This window comes from Mus musculus, chromosome 6 (assembly GCF_000001635.26).
Source record: "Mus musculus strain C57BL/6J chromosome 6, GRCm38.p6 C57BL/6J".
NCBI lineage: Eukaryota > Metazoa > Chordata > Mammalia > Rodentia > Muridae > Mus > Mus musculus.
Window position 1 is genome coordinate 41,027,776 of NC_000072.6, and position 20,382 is coordinate 41,048,157.

At 39.8% G+C, this 20,382-nt stretch overlaps 1 protein-coding gene, 1 gene segment (V, D, J or C) and 1 further gene; 2 read left to right on the forward strand and 1 right to left on the reverse strand.

Annotated features, from left to right (window-relative positions):
* The window catches only part of Tcrb (T cell receptor beta chain), a 667,076-nt gene that overhangs the window by 136,480 nt on the left and 510,214 nt on the right, over positions 1-20,382 (forward strand).
* Positions 2,493-7,734, reverse strand: 2210010C04Rik (RIKEN cDNA 2210010C04 gene). The gene is made up of 5 exons (NM_023333.4): positions 7,664-7,734; positions 6,469-6,631; positions 5,167-5,420; positions 4,530-4,666; positions 2,493-4,009 (listed from the first exon to the last, which is right to left on the reverse strand). The coding sequence occupies exons 1-5, from the start codon at positions 7,701-7,703 to the stop codon at positions 3,860-3,862; spliced, it is 744 nt and encodes a 247-aa protein (NP_075822.3). The 5' UTR covers positions 7,704-7,734; the 3' UTR covers positions 2,493-3,859.
* On the forward strand, positions 19,781-20,220 carry Trbv2 (T cell receptor beta, variable 2). The segment is given in 2 exon segments: positions 19,781-19,829; positions 19,926-20,220. Coding segments are annotated over 2 exon segments (344 nt in total).

Genomic DNA, 20,382 nt, shown 5'->3' on the forward strand with positions numbered 1-20,382 from the left:
TGCTAGGAGAAATGCATTGATTCCCAGTTTTGTCCAGTACTAGGCAGAGGGAATTTTCCAGGATCTCTTTGCTTCTGTTGTCCCTTCTGGAAATTCCTCTTATGGCACCAGGCTTCTGGCTATTCTTACTCCCAGGGCAGGATTCCCTAAGAAACTTCACATATACTATTACCCTATTTCATCTTTGTATTTTTCTCAAATTTTCTACATAGCTCTCCTGCTTGTCTAAATCTTACTATCTCACAAGGTTTATGTATACATGCAAATATATTTCATGGAATCTTCTCCAACTTTTCCCCCTTGCATTTTTGTGTTAAACTGCAGTGTCTTTGAGTGGATATCTTCTCTGATTACATCAAAAACAAATGTAGTTTTCGCAGCCATCCATGTCTTTGTCAACATAGTTTCTTCTTACACTATTTGAGTTAATTAGAATATCTGAGCAAGGGGCTCTTCCTGTTTCTTTTTCACTGTGTGTGTGTGTGTGTGTGTGTGTGTGTGTGTTTGTGTGTGTGTGTGTGTGTGTGTGTGTTTATCAGAAAAAAATACCATCAGCTCTTGATAAGCACTTGATGAGTAAGTGAATAAATATACTATTTAGTACTAATGCTGAGAGAGATAAGTCTTCATGCTTGTAAAACAGACCAAATTCCCCACAGTCTTTCAGCACCATTGGTTCATTCAACGAGCATGGAAACACAAGATATAAGCATACAGTGACTTATATTTAGTTAAATGAATTAAGATCAGATAGAGAAAAGTGAAAGATATTTTTAAAATATAAGAATAATATACAATAGAGTAATGATTTGTAGTTACTGATAACTTATTGACCTAAGCCTGAAATATGAGAAGCAGTAACCATTAGCTTTTTAGGGTATTGAGTAAAATAAGTAGCATGAAGCCCTACATGGAGAAAAACATAAAAATTCTATAGGTTTACTTGCTATCAAAATATCTAGAGGTGACATGCAGTTTACTGGGAAGTTGTACGTAAGAGATTGTAAATACTACCCCATTCTACATGAAGGACTTGAATCAACCAGGAAGTTTGTCATCAAATTTGATGTAATAAGTTGACAGATAGAAATAAGGTAATCACAGGGGTCAGACCTCCCCAAATAGGAAGAAACATTAACTGCTAGCACAATACCCTGTCATTAATTTATCATCCACTTATATTTGTACTATTTTAATGTTAACTTTTCTTTTTGTTTTACATATAACTTATTATTTATAATCTACCATTTACTTATTTATTTATAATGTATGTGTATTTGTATTTTTAAACCATTTATTTATAAGTATATGAGTGATTTGTCTTCACTCTCATCCAGAAGAGGGAAGCAATATCCCATTACAGATGGGTGTGAGTCACCATGTGGTTGCTGGGAATTGAACTCAGGACCTCTGGAACAGCAGCCAGTGCTTTAGCCATTGAGTCATCTCTGTACCTCCATGTATTTGTACTTTAACTGCTTAATCACTTGATATGCTATAACTTAAACTTTATTGAAAAGGGTTTTTAAGCATGACCTTTTTTGAAAACCTAATGTACAATTTTTATCTACTGCTTTTCAAATTTCTAGCATGTATACTTTCTTTCTCACAATTTCTTCTTGTTCCATTTCCTGTTTAGCACCCTATTTAAATATTCATACCTTTGAAAATTACTCTAACCATGGCAAAAAAATCAAAACCAATAACCAGAATAAGACAAAAATCTATAAATAATATTTTTTTCCAAACTGTACTTTAGTATCACAGTCCACAAACCTTTAGGGGACATGGAACTGTTCAACTATCTTTTCCTGTGGCTGATATTGGGACTGTTGTCTAACTTCTGCAATTTCTATAGTCAGCTTTTCCTGAACATAAATCCAACTGCAGACAAGCTTTTCCTGAACATAAATCCAAGTGCAGACAGCTCACATGGAGTAAAACAATCAACTAAAGAGATAAGTGGGGGGGGGCATGCAAACTGGAGGACACATACACTCTAAGGGATGTCTGAAATTAAAAAAAAGAAAAATGTGTGAGGAGACATCCAACAGTGACAGTGTCACAAACCATCAGGCTCTCAGTATTGGAAAACAAAGTTGATGTGGTAGTTGAAATGCCAGAATGATCAGTTTTTACTTCTAGTAAATCTAGGACTATGAGGTTGAAGTGTGTGCTATAGAGTCTTTTCTGCTTCTAGCCTTTTTGATACAACATCCTGAGGTAACTGAGACAGAATGCCTGTACCATCTTATCACTGAAGATAAACATTCCCTTTTCAAAGTTTTTTCCAGGAATACAACATGTCTATGTTCAGGTGCTGCTAAGTTTTCTCTCATGGCCATATCATATAATCATAGGAATTATCATAGGAGCTTCTCCTTCATACACTTCTATCAAAGATCTGTGCATTGGTGTTTGTTGAGGGGGAGTTAATGAAAAACCCGAGTATGTCTTCTCTGGCAGGGCTGAAGAACAGCAATAACACCTCTGGATCCAGAGATTTATGAACTCTGGTTTAACATGTTTATTTTAGAGAAACTGATTTCATTTATTTTTGGCTTATATTTTAGTTAATGCATCATTTAAATTGGTGTTTGAGGTGTGGTTGAGAAAAAGATAGGCCAGATTATCTCCATACACAGTATTTGTTATTAAAACAACATTCCATTAAAAAAACAAGAGGAAATATTAGAGTGTGAATCCTTGGAAAGGTAGGTGTAGTAGTGTTGTGGATAGCCCTGGTGCTGTCTGTATTTTGATGCTAATTCAACTTCCCCAAGAGGAACTGACTGGAAAGAGGAGTGAATCAAATACTTGGGATGTCATGTGACCCTTCTAATGAATAAAGAAACCAATCACTGGGCAAGTAGGTGGGACTTCCGGGGTGGGCAGAGGGACAGTGGAGGAGAAGAGAGTGAGTGGGAGGGCTGGAGATGAGGCAAAAATATAGATAGAGGGGACCTCGTTTCAGGTGGTGGATCCATTTGGATCTGCTTCCAGAGGATTTAACTTAGAATGGCTTGTAAATTATGTTAGTTGTACGCAGTGATTGAGTTCCCAATGATTCTGAACTATGTTTATGTAGTGTTTTCCTTCATGCAGAGAGAAAGGTAAAGTGGCAGAGCGTGGGTTTGCAAGAAGTGCACCCAAAAGTCTGTGGGAATTGGCCTGGTAATGACCCACCAGTGGGAACTTAGTGAGCTGGGTGGAGAGATTTCAGAGCTCTGAGTCAGAGCGTCTCCACAAGATGAGAACAGGCCGGCCATGCCTGCCAGTGCCTGGCCAGCCAGCTCTCCAGGCCCTGCCAGCATAGCATGGATTGTACTTTTTAATATTTTACACAACACAATAGAGTTTTGGATTGACTGAAGAAAAACATAGAAGAAATAGCATTCTGTCATGGAAATGGAAATGACCTAGGAATGCTGGCAGCTTTGACTTCATCTCCATTCCAGTATGAGCCATTTCCCTGACTTTTAGCTATTGCTTTTATCTCTGCATTTTTTGTATCATAATCTATTACAAATAATTAACACTAGGTCTACCACATTGGGGCATAAGAAAGCATATATCATAGCCAAATATTCAACTAAGGTGTGCCAGCTATATTAATAAACTAGCAAATTAGGTTTGAATGAAATATTTAATATCCTTTCTAATTATCTTCACAAAATAGTAGAACACTGTATATATTTTCTTATTGGCAGCAATTTCAAGAGAAAGTTCGTTATTATGCAAGAACCATTCATAGACAGATGTGGTAAAAACAAAATGTTTTTCTCTTGATAGTGGTTTAGGGCATAGAAGGAAGGTGGATTTGACAACAAAGAGAGGGCTTATGAAGAGCTAAAGGCATTTAGTTGGCAGCGATGGTCTGCTGAATCCAGTTCACATACTTGCACACCTTGGTGTAGACACCAGGTTTTCCTCTCTGAGCACAGCCATAACCCCAGGAAACAACACCCTGGAGTTGTCCATTGCAGACTACGGGGCCACCAGAGTCACCCTGAATAACAAAGAAAAGGTAAGATAATAAGAGTTCTCAAATATGTCTAAACAGATTGCAAGTTGTTACTTGATTATCTCGGGCCACTTTTGTAGGTTCTCCATGAAATTACTTTTTTACACCTGTATCCTGAAGCTGCAGTCTCCTTGTATGCCACTGTTCTTTATCTTTCTTACAGACCTACACCTTTCTTTAGTCAATCTATCAACCTACAAATGTGTGAGAACTGGGGAGACTGAATACTTTTTCAAATGTTCTGCTCTTCTTTCAAAGGTAAAGTCTATAATAAAGCTTTTGAGGTACACGGTCAGATAAAATGTTTGTAGTAATTTCTGTATATCTTTTTTACATTTAGTTCTAGTCATCAATATAATAGAGACAATTAAATTTATATTCCAAATCTACTATTACCAATAGTCTAAGAGATGGTTAATGTTCTCTCTCCATCTTTTTTTTTTTCAAAGATGCAGAGGGAGGAGGGAGAATGAATAAGAGGGAGCACAACCACAAATCAACCCACCTGGCAGGAGTCCTTTCCGCCCTCCAGGAAGCCCAGACAGAACATGTTGCTAGTGATCTTGCCTGGGTAAGAACTTGTGCAAGAACTGTCAGAGAGGACAGGAGCATCAAGACACTGAAGGAGTGAAGGGTAGTTGGCTGTCAAACACAAGAATGAAAATAGATTATCCATGGTTTTTGGAAACAACTTTCCCAGCCTTCTGCCTCTTTCTTAACACCTACTCTGTCTTTAAATTCCCCAGTGACTTATAATTTCGGAGAACATTTTTTGAGAAAGTAACTTTATTCAATTCACAACATTTTTTTTTTTTAAAAATCAGGTGCGAGCATTGGTGTCCACCGCTTTCAACAAGTGTATACTTAAAGGAACACCAAAATCTTTAGCCACTGTTTACTTACTTCCCCCATTTCAGTTAAATGCTTTTGAGTGTTTTTTTCTACAAGTTCATTTTTGTTGTCTCTATTGTATGATGTGGGCAGAAGTTTTCTATCTAATTTATGCATGTTAACACTGCCTACATATGCCTCTCTCCTTAGAGAAACTTCCCTTGAGTGAGAATTTGGACCACCTTGCCCCCCACCGTGCTTTTCATCTCTAGTCTTCTCACACTTGGTAATCAAGTCCCAGTGGTACTTACTGCCAGAGCTCAGGGTGTTGCCCCAGCCAGACACAAGACACCTAGTACCAGCTGATGGACAAGATCTTGGCAGAGCGACAGTGGACACTCGAGAGTTGAGGGTGGCAGCTGTCTTCAGCTTAATCAACATGATGTCATTGTTATAGGTGTTTGCATTATAGTTGGGGTGGCGGATGATTTTAGCTGCATCAATGAATTGCTCACCACCCTCAAGGGCATCAATGTTGTGTTCTCCCAGGCGCACCTGAATTCGGCTGGATATAAGGATTAGCAGTTTTTAACATATCCAACTTCAATCTTTCCCTTCCCCCAATTTTCCAATCATGCAAATAAACACAAATATTCACATAGGTGATTTTATATCCTAGGTAAGTGTGCACTCCCTTCCTGCTTGTAGGTCAGAAAATTCCTTGGAATTATTTCCCTCCTCGTTAGTACAGACTCACAGTTCATTATCTATTAAAATACAAGATATAAGATGGGAAGAAGCATTCTTACTAAGTAGTTGGAGATGAAGAACAGATTGGTTGGTGTTTGCTATTTTTCCAATTGTAATTCTTCAAGACTTTAGATATATAAGATATACAAGGATTTAAGATATTAAGATAAATAAACAGTGGGATGAAACAAAATGTCAGAAAAGAAGTGCTGGGATTAAAGGTGTGTACCACCACACTTGGCTGAAAAGCAGAGCAATGTTATAGGACAGAGTTATGTATGCTTGTTTTTCATAATGTATTTAAAATATAGTGTTTTATCTTTACATGCCCATTTCCCTTTGTTAAAGCTATATGATGATTCACAATCTGAATCTATTCTAAGACATCCTTAAAAAATGATGGTTCCCTTCTGGGTCTTTACTATCATCACCTAGAAAGATAGTAATGAATCCTGGAACAACACTCCATAAAAATGTCCCTCAGTAGATCATATAATTGTTGAGATAGAATCAAGTTCTTGATATCTGATTTTTTTTAAATTTACTTTTAATTATATACATGCATACATGTCTGTGTGTAGGTATGTTCATGTATGAATGCAGATGCCCAGTGGAATCCAGAAGAAGGTATAAGATCCCATGACACTAGGGTTACAGGTAGTTGTGAACCATTTTTTTGCTTAGAATCAAACCCAGGCCTTCCAGAAGAGCAGCAAGTGTTCTCAACAACTGATCCATCTCTACAATCCAGTATCTGGACGTTTTAAATATCCTATATAACTGTGCACATTTCCTAATTGTATTTTGATAAGACCAAAGGACAATGGATTTAGAGCATGGAAATGTGAATATTGGTCACTTACGATTTGTAGCAGTGAGCGGCTGAAACAACCCACTGGGAATTGATGAGTGAGCCTCCACAAAAATGGTAGCCGCTGTTCAGAGACACCTGGTAGGGGAGAGCATTCCTCTGGCAGGTGTAGCCTCCAACAATTTTGTCATCATCATCATCCAGGGGGAGAGCAACTGTGAAGAAAGTCAGCCAGAGATGCCTGATTGTGACTATTTGAGGACATAAGGGACAGTTTATAACACAATCTGCTGAGAAGCCATGCAAATGGATAGCTTTGCGTTAATCTTGGCAGGCGATAAGTTGTTGGCATGACATGTTTATCTCCATAAGCAAAGAAGAAAAACTTAAGGACCAGGCTGAAAGTATTCTCACTTTAAAGAAAAAATGTTTAATGTTTTTATTCTGATTATCTCTCTTATTGCTTGTAACTGAAGTTTTTATAAACAATTTCACCAAGCATGACAAGATTTCCCTTACTAACCTTTTCATTTAAGCCAACAACCTTTGCAACATGGACTCCTGCATTGTGTAGTAGGGTCCACTGTTAGTTTCAAGGTCTTACATTATTTTTCTGAGCTAAGACATTTTATTAGCTAAGATATTTCTGGAAGTATTGAGAGAAATGTCTAGTTTATACTTCCTGAGTTCTGGAGAAACTCATATTACCTTTCAGTGCTGCAATTTTAATTGCATCCTTGCATTTTGTCTCAGACCTGTAGTTCCCACTCCACTGCTTTGGTGGATGAGGCAGACTTAAGATCTGTCTGGGCGATAGAATGTGCTGAGTGGTAGCTTGGACGATTTAGCAAGACTCATTATGAAAATTAAAAGTAAAACAGGCATCATATGGGCTGGAGAGATGGCTCAGTGGAAAGAGCACTGACTGGTCTTCCAGAGGTCCTGAGTTCAACTCCCAGCAACCACATGGTGGCTCACAACCATCTGTAATGGGATCTGATGCCCTCTTCTGGTGTGTCAGAAGATTGGACAGTGTACTCACATGCATTTAATAAATAAATTTATATAAAAAATAGGGATTATATATGTTGGAAGTGGTGAATATTTTCCTGGTATTCACTAAGTCTTGAGTTTAGTCCAAAACACCTTCCTTGTACTTGGATCCTTGGGGGTTTCCAGAGATTGAACCACCAACCAAAGAGCAAAGATGGTTAACTCTTAGTGACTTATTCATTAAAGGTACTCACCAGCAGCTCCAAGGAAGGCAAGGAAGATTAAGGTCTTCATGGTTGCTCACTGTGGCTAGAGCAGTCAATAGGATGAAGGCTTTCCTCCACAGCTATTTATACCTTCATGTCTTGTTGACACCCATGGCCATGGGTGCCAGAAAAGTTCTTTCATTGGAAACTCAGAAATCTAAATTTAGAATTCAAATCAGTGAAAGATGGAAGATAATGCAGGACAAAAATCTAAAGGGTGTGGGAATGGAAGAAACAAACTCACCTGGTGGGAACTGTTCTCCATAGTAGGAAAAAAAGTTTGTAAAGTCACAAGGCAAAACTTCAGGTTTTCAGGTTCTCAGACAAAAGTCTTAGGTACTCTAACATTCCAGATGTAAGCATTTTTATAAAGGACTCATTGGAACTCTGGTCTTTCACATGACAATGTCTATTTTGTAATTATTAAAAATGTATAACTTTTCCTAGGGCCCTTCTAGTACTCTACATCCCCATTAAGACACCATTGCTAATGTAAAAGACCTTCTCTTTCAAGGAAAGGAAAACTCTTCTTTAATGAAAGCAGTCACTGGGGACAGAAGGTGGGAGGGACCTGGGTAGGAGAGAGGACAGGGAAGGGAAGGGGGAAATATGATCAGGTATTGGGGGTAATAGAACTGAAGCCCTGAGGGCCATCAGGAAGAATGGAAACAGGCAACCTCGGGAGGTAGGATGTAGGGGTCCCTCTAGAATGTACAGGAGACCTGGGAGGTGAGAGATTCTTAGAACTCAAAGAGAGGGACCTTAGATGAGAATCCCAACAGTGGGGAGAGGGAACTTGCAGAGTCCACATCCAGTAGAAAGACAGGACATCAGATGAGGGATGGGGTTGCCATCCCATAGTCAAAAACTCTGACCCAGAATTGTTCCTGTCAGAAAGATCTGCAGGGACAAAAAATGGAGATGAGCATGAGAGAAAGGAGGTCCAGTGAAAGGCCCAAATTAGGATCAAGTTCAAAGGGAGGCCTGGGACCCTGAAACTGTTACTGATGCTATGGTGTGCTTACAGACAGGAGCCTAGCATGACTGCCCTCTGAGAAGCCCAACAAGCAGCTGAAAGAGTCAGATGCAGATACTAGCACCCAACCAGTGAACAGAAGCCTGAGACCCCTGTGGTTGGCTTGGGAAACAGCTGGAAGAAGCTGAGGAGAGGGCAGCTCCATGGGAAGACCAGCAGTCTCAACTGACCTGGAACCCTGAGATCTCTCAGACACTGAGCCATCAACCAGGCAGCATACACCAGCTGATATGAGACCCTGTATACATATACAGCAAAGGACTCTCTGGACTGACCTCAGTGAGAGAAGATGCACCTAAACCCCAGAGACTTGGGCCCCAGGGAGTGGGGAGGCCTGGTGGAGTAGGGGTGGAGTTGGGAACATACTCTTGGAGATAGGGGGGAGGAGGTATGGGATGGGGAGTGGTTGTAGGGAAGACTGGGAGGGGTGAAGTCTGGACTGTAGAAAAGAATTAAAAAATAATTAAAAAATGGTAAAGTTAAAGGTGAGAAGTTGTGTGTGTTTATCTAGAGCTTGTTCTAATCTAGGATATGGCGGTTCCCTTTTCCGTGCTTCCTTTGCCCGTGTTTCCAATTGACTTCAGTCCATGGATACATGAACCAAAATTATTTTTAAAATTACTGAAATTCATAATGTTAATATAACTATGTCATTGCATATCATTGATTTCTTCCATTTTATTGCTATTACATTTTATGACTCATTGTTTCAATCTCTTAACTTTTTTATTTGTAAACTAAATTTTATCATAAGGATTTATAGGAAAACATTTATATGTATATAAACATGTATATAGGAAAACATATATCTGTATATAAACATATATATGTATATAAACATGCATAAACATAGAAAAAGCTTATATTAATTTAGTGCTCCCTCCTAAGAAGATTGATTTGATATACCTATTTTAATTCCCAGGTTTCAGATGAAAACTTCATGAACCAGATGTGTAAATTGCAAGGCAGTCTCCTAGCAGAATTATGCAGCATTATATATTAAACATAAGGCACACAGAATGAACTACCAAGTTAAGTGAATATTATTGAGTTCATAGATTTTTCAATAATTGCATTTTTGAAGCAGAAATTATAAGAATTAATGGAAGAGTCAAGTATCAAGAGTTAGGCAAGCTTTTCTCCTATGCAGTATTTGGAGTTGAACCCAGGGCCTCACTATGCTAGACCAGAAAGTTCATGTTCTATCACTAAGCTAAGCTAATCTAATCGACAAGACCCTTTCCACTTTTGCTTAAGACAGAGTCTTACTATGTACCCCTGGAACTGGCCTAGAGCTGGTCTTTATATAGACTAGCTGCCCTTAAAGTCATTGGTGTCTGCCTACCTTATTTTTCTGGGTGCTGGGATAAAAGGCATGTACCATTTTTCCTGTCACTTCCATCCTTTATAAATGTTTATTTTGAGACAGTTTTAAAATTTCCCAGGTTAGATTCAAACTCACAGTCCCAGGATGAATGGGATTAGAGATGTGCACTACCATGTCTGGTTAGAGGGATTCTTCATACAAAGTAACTCTCTAGCTAAAGACAATAGTCAGATTCTCTACCTGTCTAAAAATCTCAACTCAAATACCAGTATGTTATTTTTGTTTAAAATGTCATTCTTGAAGACTTGTTCTAAAATTTTGCTGTTACCAAGACAACTTAGTTGGGATGGCGAATCTTCATTATCAACATGATGGGGTTTAGAATTATCTAGGAATTTGAAGGGTTACAATACTGGCACTGTGTATGAGGTCATTTCCAGAGACAGTTAACTGATAGGGAAAACCCTACTTGAATGTAGTTGGTGCCATTGCTGGGTTGGAGGCCCAAGATGACAGACGTGAAGAAAGGAGAGAGTCAGTGCAGTGCCTGGCTTCTCCTCTTCAGCTTCCTGGCTTGCAATAATGGCTCCTCTCTGTTATGCATTTCTTCACATGATGAAAAGAACATTTTAAGCCATGAGCCATTACACTTTCATTTCTTAATGTATCTGTGTTTGATACTTTGGTCGCTGTGACGAAGTAATATATTATATATAATATGTGGAAAAGAGATTCTCAACTTTGACACTATTGACATTTGGAGCCTCTTAAGTCTTTGTGATAGGAAACTCCTGTGTTTACCAGAATCTTGATATAGAAAGAGCACTACCTCTTTCTTGCATTTGTGACAACCAATGCCAAGTTTTCAAGTGTCCTCTCCAAGCAAAACTCTTCCAACATGTCTTAGTCAGGGCTTCTAGTCCTGCACAAACATCCTGACCAAGAAGCATGTTGAGGAGGAAAGGATTTATTCAGCTTACACTTCCACATTGCTTTTCATCACCAAAGGAAGTCAGAACTGGAACTTAAGCAGGTCAGGAAGCAGGAGCTGATGCAGAGGCCATGGAGAGATATTCCTTACTGGCTTGCTTTCCCTGGCTTGCTCAGCTTGCTTTCTTATTGAACCTAGGACTACAAGCCCAGGGATGGCACCACCCACAATGGGCCCTCCCACCCTTGATTACTAATTGAAAAAAGTGCCTCACAGCTGGATTTCATGGAGGCATTTCCTCAAAGGAGGTTCCTTTTTCTGTGATAACTCCAGCTTGTGTCAAGTTGACACACAAAACCAACCAGTACAACTGATCCATTGTCAACTTGACACACAAACTCATCACTATTAAGCTTCAACTCTTACTTTCTTATTCATCCCCAAGATCTAAATAGTTTTAAAAGTCCCACAATCTTTACAAATTCTTACATATTAAAATTTCAATCCCTTTAAAATATCCAGTATCTTTTGAAATTCAATGTATTTTTACAATTCAAAGTCTCTTAACTGTGAGCTCCATTAAAATACTTTCTTGCTTCAACAGGGAAAAATATCAGGGCACAGAACAAGCAAAATCAAACTTGAACAATCCAATGTTTGAGATCCACTCATGATCTTTTGGGCTCCTCCAAGGGCTTGGGTCACTTCTCCAGCTCTGCTCTTTAGAGCAAACATCTTGTGTCTTCTAGGCTCCAGCAGCCTGTACTGTACTGCTGCTATTATTGTTCTTGGTGGTCATCTCATGGTACTGACATCTCCAAAACATTGCTGTCTTCTGCTGCAACTGGGCTGCACTTTGACAAATAGCCTATCATGTGCTCTTTTCATGGTGCTAAGCCTAAACTTCTCTTCATGACCCTTTCAGTCCTGGGCCTTCAACTGCCAGTGAGGCTGTACCTTCACCAATGGCCTTTTCTGGCTTTGTTGTGCCCTGAGGCCACAGGAAACGCAGATGAGCACAAGAATTTTGAATTCCACTGCAACTGGAAAAAGAGTCTTTTATTGTTTCTAGTTCGAACTTGGATCTCTCATCTAACACTCAATGCATGAATGCTGGCAAGCGACCCTGAGTCCAGAAAACATTGGGTTTATATACAGGATAGTTAGGTATAGTGTTAAAGAGGAGTAGAGGGCTGTACTCATTTGGTGGAATAGTACTGAAGCAGGAGGGAGAGTTAATGGATGTCTGTTCAGAAACTAATTTTATGGCTAGCTATAACTGTCTGTGACTTGACCTCTGTTTACTTTTTTCCCCCATGGTCTCCCTTGAGCTTGTTATTTCTCTAAGGTCTCAAGGACAGCAACCTGGAGTTCTGCTGCTAATCAGCAGGAGTGTTGGGTTTTGGAGACACAAAGGCGGGATGTCTTCTCAGAATGTCCTCATTAAGTGCCATCCTAAGGCTAGGGGAAGGGGAGGGAGCCCCAGGCTGCTGAAGGAAGATGCAGCACAGAAACCAGCTGTTTGCATACCCATACCATGTTTTACCAAGGGCTGGAGGGGGATGGGAGTGTCTGGAGTGGGGAAGAGGGGTGCAGGGAATCCAGAGGCAAACTGTCTGTACACAACGCTGATGTCTCTCTAGTATCAGTAATTCGGGGGTTACAACCGCTTCTCACAGTGCCAAGCTTCAGCTGCTACCCCTTCATGTTTCAAAACCAGTGCCACTTGGATGACTCTTATACATTACCAAGTCTAGCTGCCAACACAAGGTCTGTCTCTGGATCAGAGCTTCTCTGTGCTCTCAGAAAATACTTCCTAGAAGATTTCACCTTAGTGATGCTGGTCTCTTCTTAATCACTGCTAAATTTTTAGCTCCAGCTAATCAGCATCAATCATTCCAGTAATGCAAAGGTTTTACTGTAGTAGTTTTGGTATCTTGTTAATCACAGCTGATTCTTTAGGCCCAGCTAATCAAAACCACAGAATCTTTACAATCAAAAAAGCAATGGCCCTGATAAGAGTCATTAATCTTCTTTCTGAAAATTTTTTTCAATTTTTTATTAGATATTTTCTTCATTTACATTTCAAATGCTATCCCGAAAGTCCCCTATACCCTCCCCCACGCCCTGCTTCCCTACCCACCCACTCCCACTTTGTGGCCCTGGCATTCCCCTGTACTGGAAAATATAAAGTTTGCAAGACCAAGGGGCCTCTCTTCCTAATTATGGTCAACTAGACCATCTTCTGCTACATATGCAGCTAGAGACACAAGCTCTGGTGGTACTGGTTAGTTCATATTGTTGTTCCACCTATAGGGTTGCAGACCCCTTCAGCTCCTTGGGTACTTTCTCTAGCTCCCCCATTGGGGGCCCTGTGTTCCATCCAATAGATAACTCTGAGCATCCACTTCTGTATTTGCCAGGCACTGGCATAGCCTCACATGAGGCAGCTATATCAGGGTCCTTTCAGCAAAATCTTGCTGGCATGTGCAATAGTGTCTGAGTTTGGTGGCTGATTATGGGATGGATCACCGGGTGGGGTAGTCTCTGGGTGGTCCATTCTTTTGTCTTACCTCCAAACTTTGTCTCTGTAACTCCTTCCATGGGTATTTTGTTCCCTATTCTAAGGAGGAATGAAGTATCCACAAGTTGGTCTTCTTTCTTAATTTTCTTGTGTTTTACAAATTGTGTCTTGGGTATTCTAAGTTTCTGGGCTAATATCCACTTATCAGTGAGTGCATATCAAGTGACTTCTTTTGTGATTGGGTTACCTCACTAAGGATTATATCCTCCATATACATCCATTTGCCCAAGGATTTCATAAATTCATTGTTTTTAATTGCTGAGTAGTACTCTATTGTATAAATGTACCACATTTTCTATATCCATTCCTCTGTTGAGGGACATCTGGATTCTTTCCAGCTTCTGGCTATTATAAATAAGGCTGCTATGGACGTAGTGGAACATGTGTCCTTATTATCAGTTGTACCATATTCTGGGTATATGCCCAGGAGTGGTATTCCTGGATCTTCTGGTAGTACTATGTCTAATTTTCCAAAGAACTGCCAGACTGATTTCCAGAGTGGTTGTACAAGCTTGCAATCCCACCAGCAATGGAGGAGTGTTCCTCTCTCTCCACATCCTTGCCAGCATCTGCTGTCACCTGAATTTTTGATCTTAGCCATTCTGACTGGTGTGAGGTGGAATCTCAGGGTTGTTTTCATTTGCATTTCCCTGATGATTAAGGATGTTGAACATTTTTTTAAGTGCTTCTCAGCCCTTCGGTATTCCTCAGTTGAGAATTCTTTGTTTAGCTCTGTACCACAGTTTTTAATGGGGTTATTTGAATTTCTGGAGTCCAGCTTCTTGAGCTCTTTGTATATATTAGATATTAGTCCCCTATCAGATTTAGGATTGGTAAAAATCCTTTCCCAATCTGCCGGTCACCTTTTTGTCTTATTGACAGTATCTTTTGCCTTACAGAAGCTTTGCAATTTTATGAGGTCCCATTTGTTAATTCTTGATCTTACAGCACAAGTCATTCTCTCTGAAATTTTACAAGGCAGGCCTCCATCTTTGCACTGTTCTCAACACTATCTTCCAAGCTCCTACAGAACATCGTACAGAGCTCTTAACACCTAATGGCTCTTTTGGTCCAAAGTTCCAAAGTCCTTCCACAGTCTTCCCAAATCCTGGCCAGGCGGTCACATGAATGTCCCACTCCTGGTATCAACTTCTGTGTTAGTTAGGGTTTCACTGCTGTGAACAGACACCATGACCAAGGCAACTCTTATAAGGACAACATTTAAATGGAGCTGGGTTACAGGCTCAGAGGTTCAGTCCATTATCTTTAAGGCAGGAACATGGCAGCATCTAGGCAGGCATGGTGCAGCAGGAACTGAGAGCTCTACATTTTCATCTGAAGGCTGCTAGCAGAATACTGGCTTCCAGGCAGCTAGGATGAGGGTCTTAAAGTGCACAACCACAGAGACATACCTTCTCCACCAAGGCCACACCTACTCCAACAGGACCACACATTCTAATAGTACCACTTTCTGGGCTGAGCTTATACAAACTTAAGAATTTCACATGAAAGGGAGAAACAAAAAGGACAAATAGGTTTTGCATCCAAGGCGACTGTAAAAAAAAAAAGGCCTTAAATGTTGGGCCAATATAGACACTCAATATTCACTAACTAAATGGACTCCAAGATAGGAAGCTGCCACTAATTAATTCCCAAAAGTCAGAAAATATTAAAAAGTAAGAGAAGAAAGAGTACCCAGAATGAGAGGCACTTTTTCACCCTCATCAACGATCTGCTGATGATTCTTTCAACAATGCTAGAAGCTGGGCCATTCCTTATCTCCCTTAGAACTCCCCCAGACTCATCTGAGACTTGGGTCTATAGGAACAATTATGTCTCAGTGCAAAGCTTCTTACAATAATAGACTCATGTATTGCTGTGTTCAACAATGCTTTCCCTGGTGGTCCTACCTGGGCTTTATCACATTCACTCCTTCTCAGAGGAAAAAATGGCTTCCATGGAGGAATGTAAGGGTAAGGTGGATATATGATTATTTTCACTACCTCCTTTTGCCCAAATCCAAGACAACAGAACATGCTACTACTTGACTTCTATGAACATTATTTAGTCATCAAAAAGTGGTAGTAGCCATATGGGAGGGTACTGATCTCCAGCCTTTAGTCATTCTAGTAGCATTTCTACATCTGTGTGCATGCAAAACACTTAAAACAGTGGATAAACATTTTGAACGTTAATCATTTTTCATTTTAAAATAAATATTATATTTTTAATCATGTGTAAATATTTGTGTATCTGAGTTTGTATTTTTGAGCTTGAGTGCAGTGCCTGAAGAGGTCTAAACCTCCTAGAGACAGAATTAAAAGCAATTGTGAACCACCAGATGTGGGTTCTGGACACGTCACTTGAATCCTCTACAAGACCTGTATGTACTTTCATACCTGAACCATCTTTCTAGCACTCTAGACTTCTTTTAGCTTAGTCTCTTCTTAAACAATAATGTTGACCTTTCATGTGCTGGCCATGTTTTATATGATAGACATTAAAATAAATGATCACTTTTAAAATAAAATGATATTCTTCATGCTATCTAAATTCAAGTTGAAGACAAATAATGAGCATATCATTCTTGAAATAAGATGTTTGACAGATGGTTCAGAAAATGGCAAGCTTGTAGCTCCTGTGCTGGTCGGCTGTGAATGAAAATTATATTGATGACTGCAGCTAGTCAGAATATTAAGACTTGATTACCATATGGTTATATATGTTTAATACCTTACGGTATCTTTAATACATATGTAATTATATGTGTATATGAATATGCATAGTTTATATAATTATTTATGTACAGTGATTGAACAAATTTGAGAAAACATATCCAGGAATAATCTACTTTTTCTTAGGCCTATAAGGTTGTCACAAGGCTGTCTTTAATGTCTGATGTTCTCTTAGAAATAGTCTAAGATGCTTGATAAAGATAAGGGAGTTAAAAGTTCCCTGACTTCATAATAATATATTCTTTTCTACTCCTTGTATGAAATATCTGTGCTCAGTGGCACCAGTGAATTCTCAAGTATAACGAGAACTGATCTTGTTATAGACTGGGTGGGTTTTCCTTTTATGTCATTTTCTAAAACAAGAAGCATGAGCTATGGGGAGTTTAAGCACATGGTTGCTTAAAGCCTCAGTTTGTATTTAACTAGACTGTGTTTGTTATTTGTCTTTCCCATGCATGTGGTTTAGTGGCCTTGAAAGAATCAATTAAACTGAGGACTGATTGAGCTCAAATATTGATCTTTGCATTGGCAGGATCAAGAGGAACTAGACATTGAAATCACTGAAGGCTCTTTTCCTATATTAAGACATTGGATTTTTCTTTAGTTTCTCTAACTACTTTCCTGGTTAATGTGCTAGTCATTACTGGGAAGAAATCACCCCTTTTATCATCTCTAATGCCCATGGATTATTCTAAATTAAATTAATGTCATTCAAAAATTCTAGTAAGGCACCTAATATATGATATAAGCAAATGGGACAACCAAAATACAAAGAGCAGGTCACAATTCACAAGCTAAGAATCACTGGTATAGGTAAAGAGGATATCCCCAGTTGAGTCTGGTGTTTAGTGCAAATGAGACACATTAAGCAGCCTCACACAGGCTGTTGAAACCACAGCAAATGGAGAAGGTCATATGAGCAACAAAGGGCTTGCATGGGATGTGAGAAACTGGGCCAAAATGAGGAAGACTTGTACATATTGCTTTTCGGGCTTGAGAATTCAGAACAAGAACAGGGTTGGGAGGATGTTAACAGGTGAGAGGGGGAGACAGCCAAAATAGTCAAGTGGCTGCCTGCAGACTGGGTGATCACATATGTAAACCTATTAAGGATAACAGATGCTAGGTTTCTCAGCACTGCCTCAGAAAACTGCAGACAAGGAAAGGGAGAAGGTCAGAGCTAGAATGAACGGAAAATATTAGTAAATTCCCAGATTTTCACTATCAATGTCTGCAGTTGTCTGTAGACTGCATTTGCTCCCTACATTAATTACTCCAATGCCATGGCAACAGTGTTATACCTCAAATGCGTATCTAGAGCTCACTCCCTGTTTCCTAAATATTCTTGCTCTAATGAAGTAAAGGACAGTTTTTTTGTGTCATAAAGCAATGAAGTCTCCCAAGAATGAGGGGATCCTGACAAGAAAGAGGAATTAAGAACGGAAATGTTGCCAAGTATCCGTGTCACATGCCTTTAATTCTAGCACTTGGGATGTAGAAGCAGACAGATCTTTGTGAGTTGAAAGTCAGCTTGGTCTACAGAGCTAGTTCTAGAACAGTCACGTCTACACAGAGAAACTCTGTGTTAAAAAAAAATAAGAACAAGAAATAAATGAAAATAAATGAAAGAAGGAAGGAGAGAGGGAAGGAAGGAAATATCCCTCTTCCATTTTCATTGATCCTTTAAACAATGTTTGGCACACACTAAAAAACTACTGTTCTATGACCACCTTTAAAGTACAAATGTTCTACTCACATCAGATAAATTTATTTTAGTCATTTACATGCCAGTCTTCCATCTTGAGACTTCACATTCAATTTATGCTAAGCCTCATATATATATTTCAGTGCAGACAATACATCACTGGAAGCACTTAAAGTATTTCAACTTAACCTTTACATGTGATCTTTTATTATTTATCATTGCACTCATTTATTCAACTACTAAGAAGCATAATTTTTTTGTTTGTTTGCTTTTTGCTTTTTTGTTTTGTTTTGGTTTTTCGAGACAGGGTTTCTCTGTGTAGCCCTAGCTGTCCTGGAACTCATTCTGTAGACCAGGCTGGCCTCGAACTCAGAAATCCGCCTGCCTCTGCCTCCCGAGTGCTGGGATTAAAGGCGTGCGCCACCATATCCGGCCATAGCCTGTAAAGCATTGTGACAGAATTGGAGAACACTGGAGTTCCTGCTGCAGAAGAGTAGACATCTTGGTTAATGGTTGCCCGAGTAGTCTGACTGTTTGGCAGAGGGCTATAAATAATTATTTCAGCCTTTATCTGTATCCAACTTTCAAGGGAAATGAGGAGATGAAATTATTTAGATGACTAAAAGCAATTACATTTAAATTTTTCCAAAGTGTGCATTGTAACCTCCACTGTCAGCGTTCAAGAGGAATAACATTATTCACTAGTGATTTTTCAACAAACTAAGGTATCCTATTTCAAAACAGTCTGTTTTTCTCCTCTGTCCCTAGTGTTTGAGAAGAGCCTGGCAAGTGGGAATGTGTTCAGTCGATAGTTTTTTATTAATTTTGGATGTTTCACCAAGAGCTGATGTTTGCAGCCCATATAATGCCTCCATAGTCTATGGATCAATACCCTCGTTAATTTTTCTGTGTATCTCAAGCTCATGAAGGGAAATGATGACAGAGAGGAGTGTAATGTGCTTGCTTTTTCTCTAGGGGGAGCTGTGACCTCACAGAAACTCTTGAGGCATCAATGATGAGGTTAGGTGAGAAGGGAGGATGGGAAGGGAGTTGGGCAGGAAGTAAAACATAAGGCTCTGCTCTTTGTTCTATTTGTGAGATGGTGTGGATGGGGCTCAGAGACACTAGGACTTCCAGAACCTGTAGGGTATTGTTCCTGAAAATTCCTTGGCTCTGTCTCTTTGAGCCAGATATTCTCTGTTCTCCTGTATCTTCCTCTGCTTATTTTCTTGAGGTGTTCCCAGTGTGTGTGTGGTGGGGGGGTGGGGTGGAGGAGGAGGGTACAGCATCTCCTCTCCTTCCTCTCTCAGTACTCCCTGACATGCTTCTTATCTACTTACCATTAAATTATTGTGCCTTGAAATGATGTACAGGTGGCTTCAGAAAAGGCTCTGATGAGCAGTGAGGCTCATCTTAGGCTTTCTTAGGATGAAGGAGAGAAACCCTGGGTATGCCTAATCTGAATCCATGAGAGTCAACAGGAAGGGTGTCTATCCAAGGGAAGTGAATCTGTCTGTCAGGGGAGAAGGGGTAATACAAAGTAGAAAGAAGAAAGGAAGTACCATTTACTGGCACAAGAAACTGTCTGAGGAGACCCAAGAGGTAGCTGGGTATGGTCTAGGTCTGGGAGCCTATGCCCTGACAAGCATGAAGGGCAAAGAGGAAGTGTGAGCTGAAACCATCTACACAACAGGGAGCATCCAAGCAAAGCATTTTACAGGTCAGCAAAAGGCACCCAGACAGCCAGGATCCAAAGAGAAAGAGATCCTATCCTGTGTGACACTGCTATGGGCTCCATTTTCCTCAGTTGCCTGGCCGTTTGTCTCCTGGTGGCAGGTGAGTCCTAGTCTTGGCCTATACACCTTTGTATTTTACATAGAACATCCTTCTACAATTATCTTGAGGATTAAACTTGTTTTCTTATTTCCACAGGTCCAGTCGACCCGAAAATTATCCAGAAACCAAAATATCTGGTGGCAGTCACAGGGAGCGAAAAAATCCTGATATGCGAACAGTATCTAGGCCACAATGCTATGTATTGGTATAGACAAAGTGCTAAGAAGCCTCTAGAGTTCATGTTTTCCTACAGCTATCAAAAACTTATGGACAATCAGACTGCCTCAAGTCGCTTCCAACCTCAAAGTTCAAAGAAAAACCATTTAGACCTTCAGATCACAGCTCTAAAGCCTGATGACTCGGCCACATACTTCTGTGCCAGCAGCCAAGACACAGCCCTGCAGAGCTCTTGCCTCCCTGTACACAAACCTCCTCAGTCTATCCAGGAAACTGTTGATGTAACTGGTCTACCTGAGCCTGGGGACTCAGTTCAGTAGTCCACAGGACTCAAGTAAAAACCTCAGACCACAATACCACCTGTTAATTAGATGTC

Bases quoted from the DNA above. Each gene is read 5' to 3' on its own strand.
- 2210010C04Rik (NM_023333.4), bottom strand. From the start codon at position 7,703: ATGAAGACCTTAATCTTCCTTGCCTTCCTTGGAGCTGCTG. The intron at 6,632-7,663 runs GTGAGTACCTTT...CTTTCTTCACAG, and splicing joins TGCCTTCCTTGGAGCTGCTG to TTGCTCTCCCCCTGGATGAT. The intron at 4,667-5,166 runs GTAAGTACCACT...TGTGTTTGACAG, and splicing joins CAACACCCTGAGCTCTGGCA to CCAACTACCCTTCACTCCTT.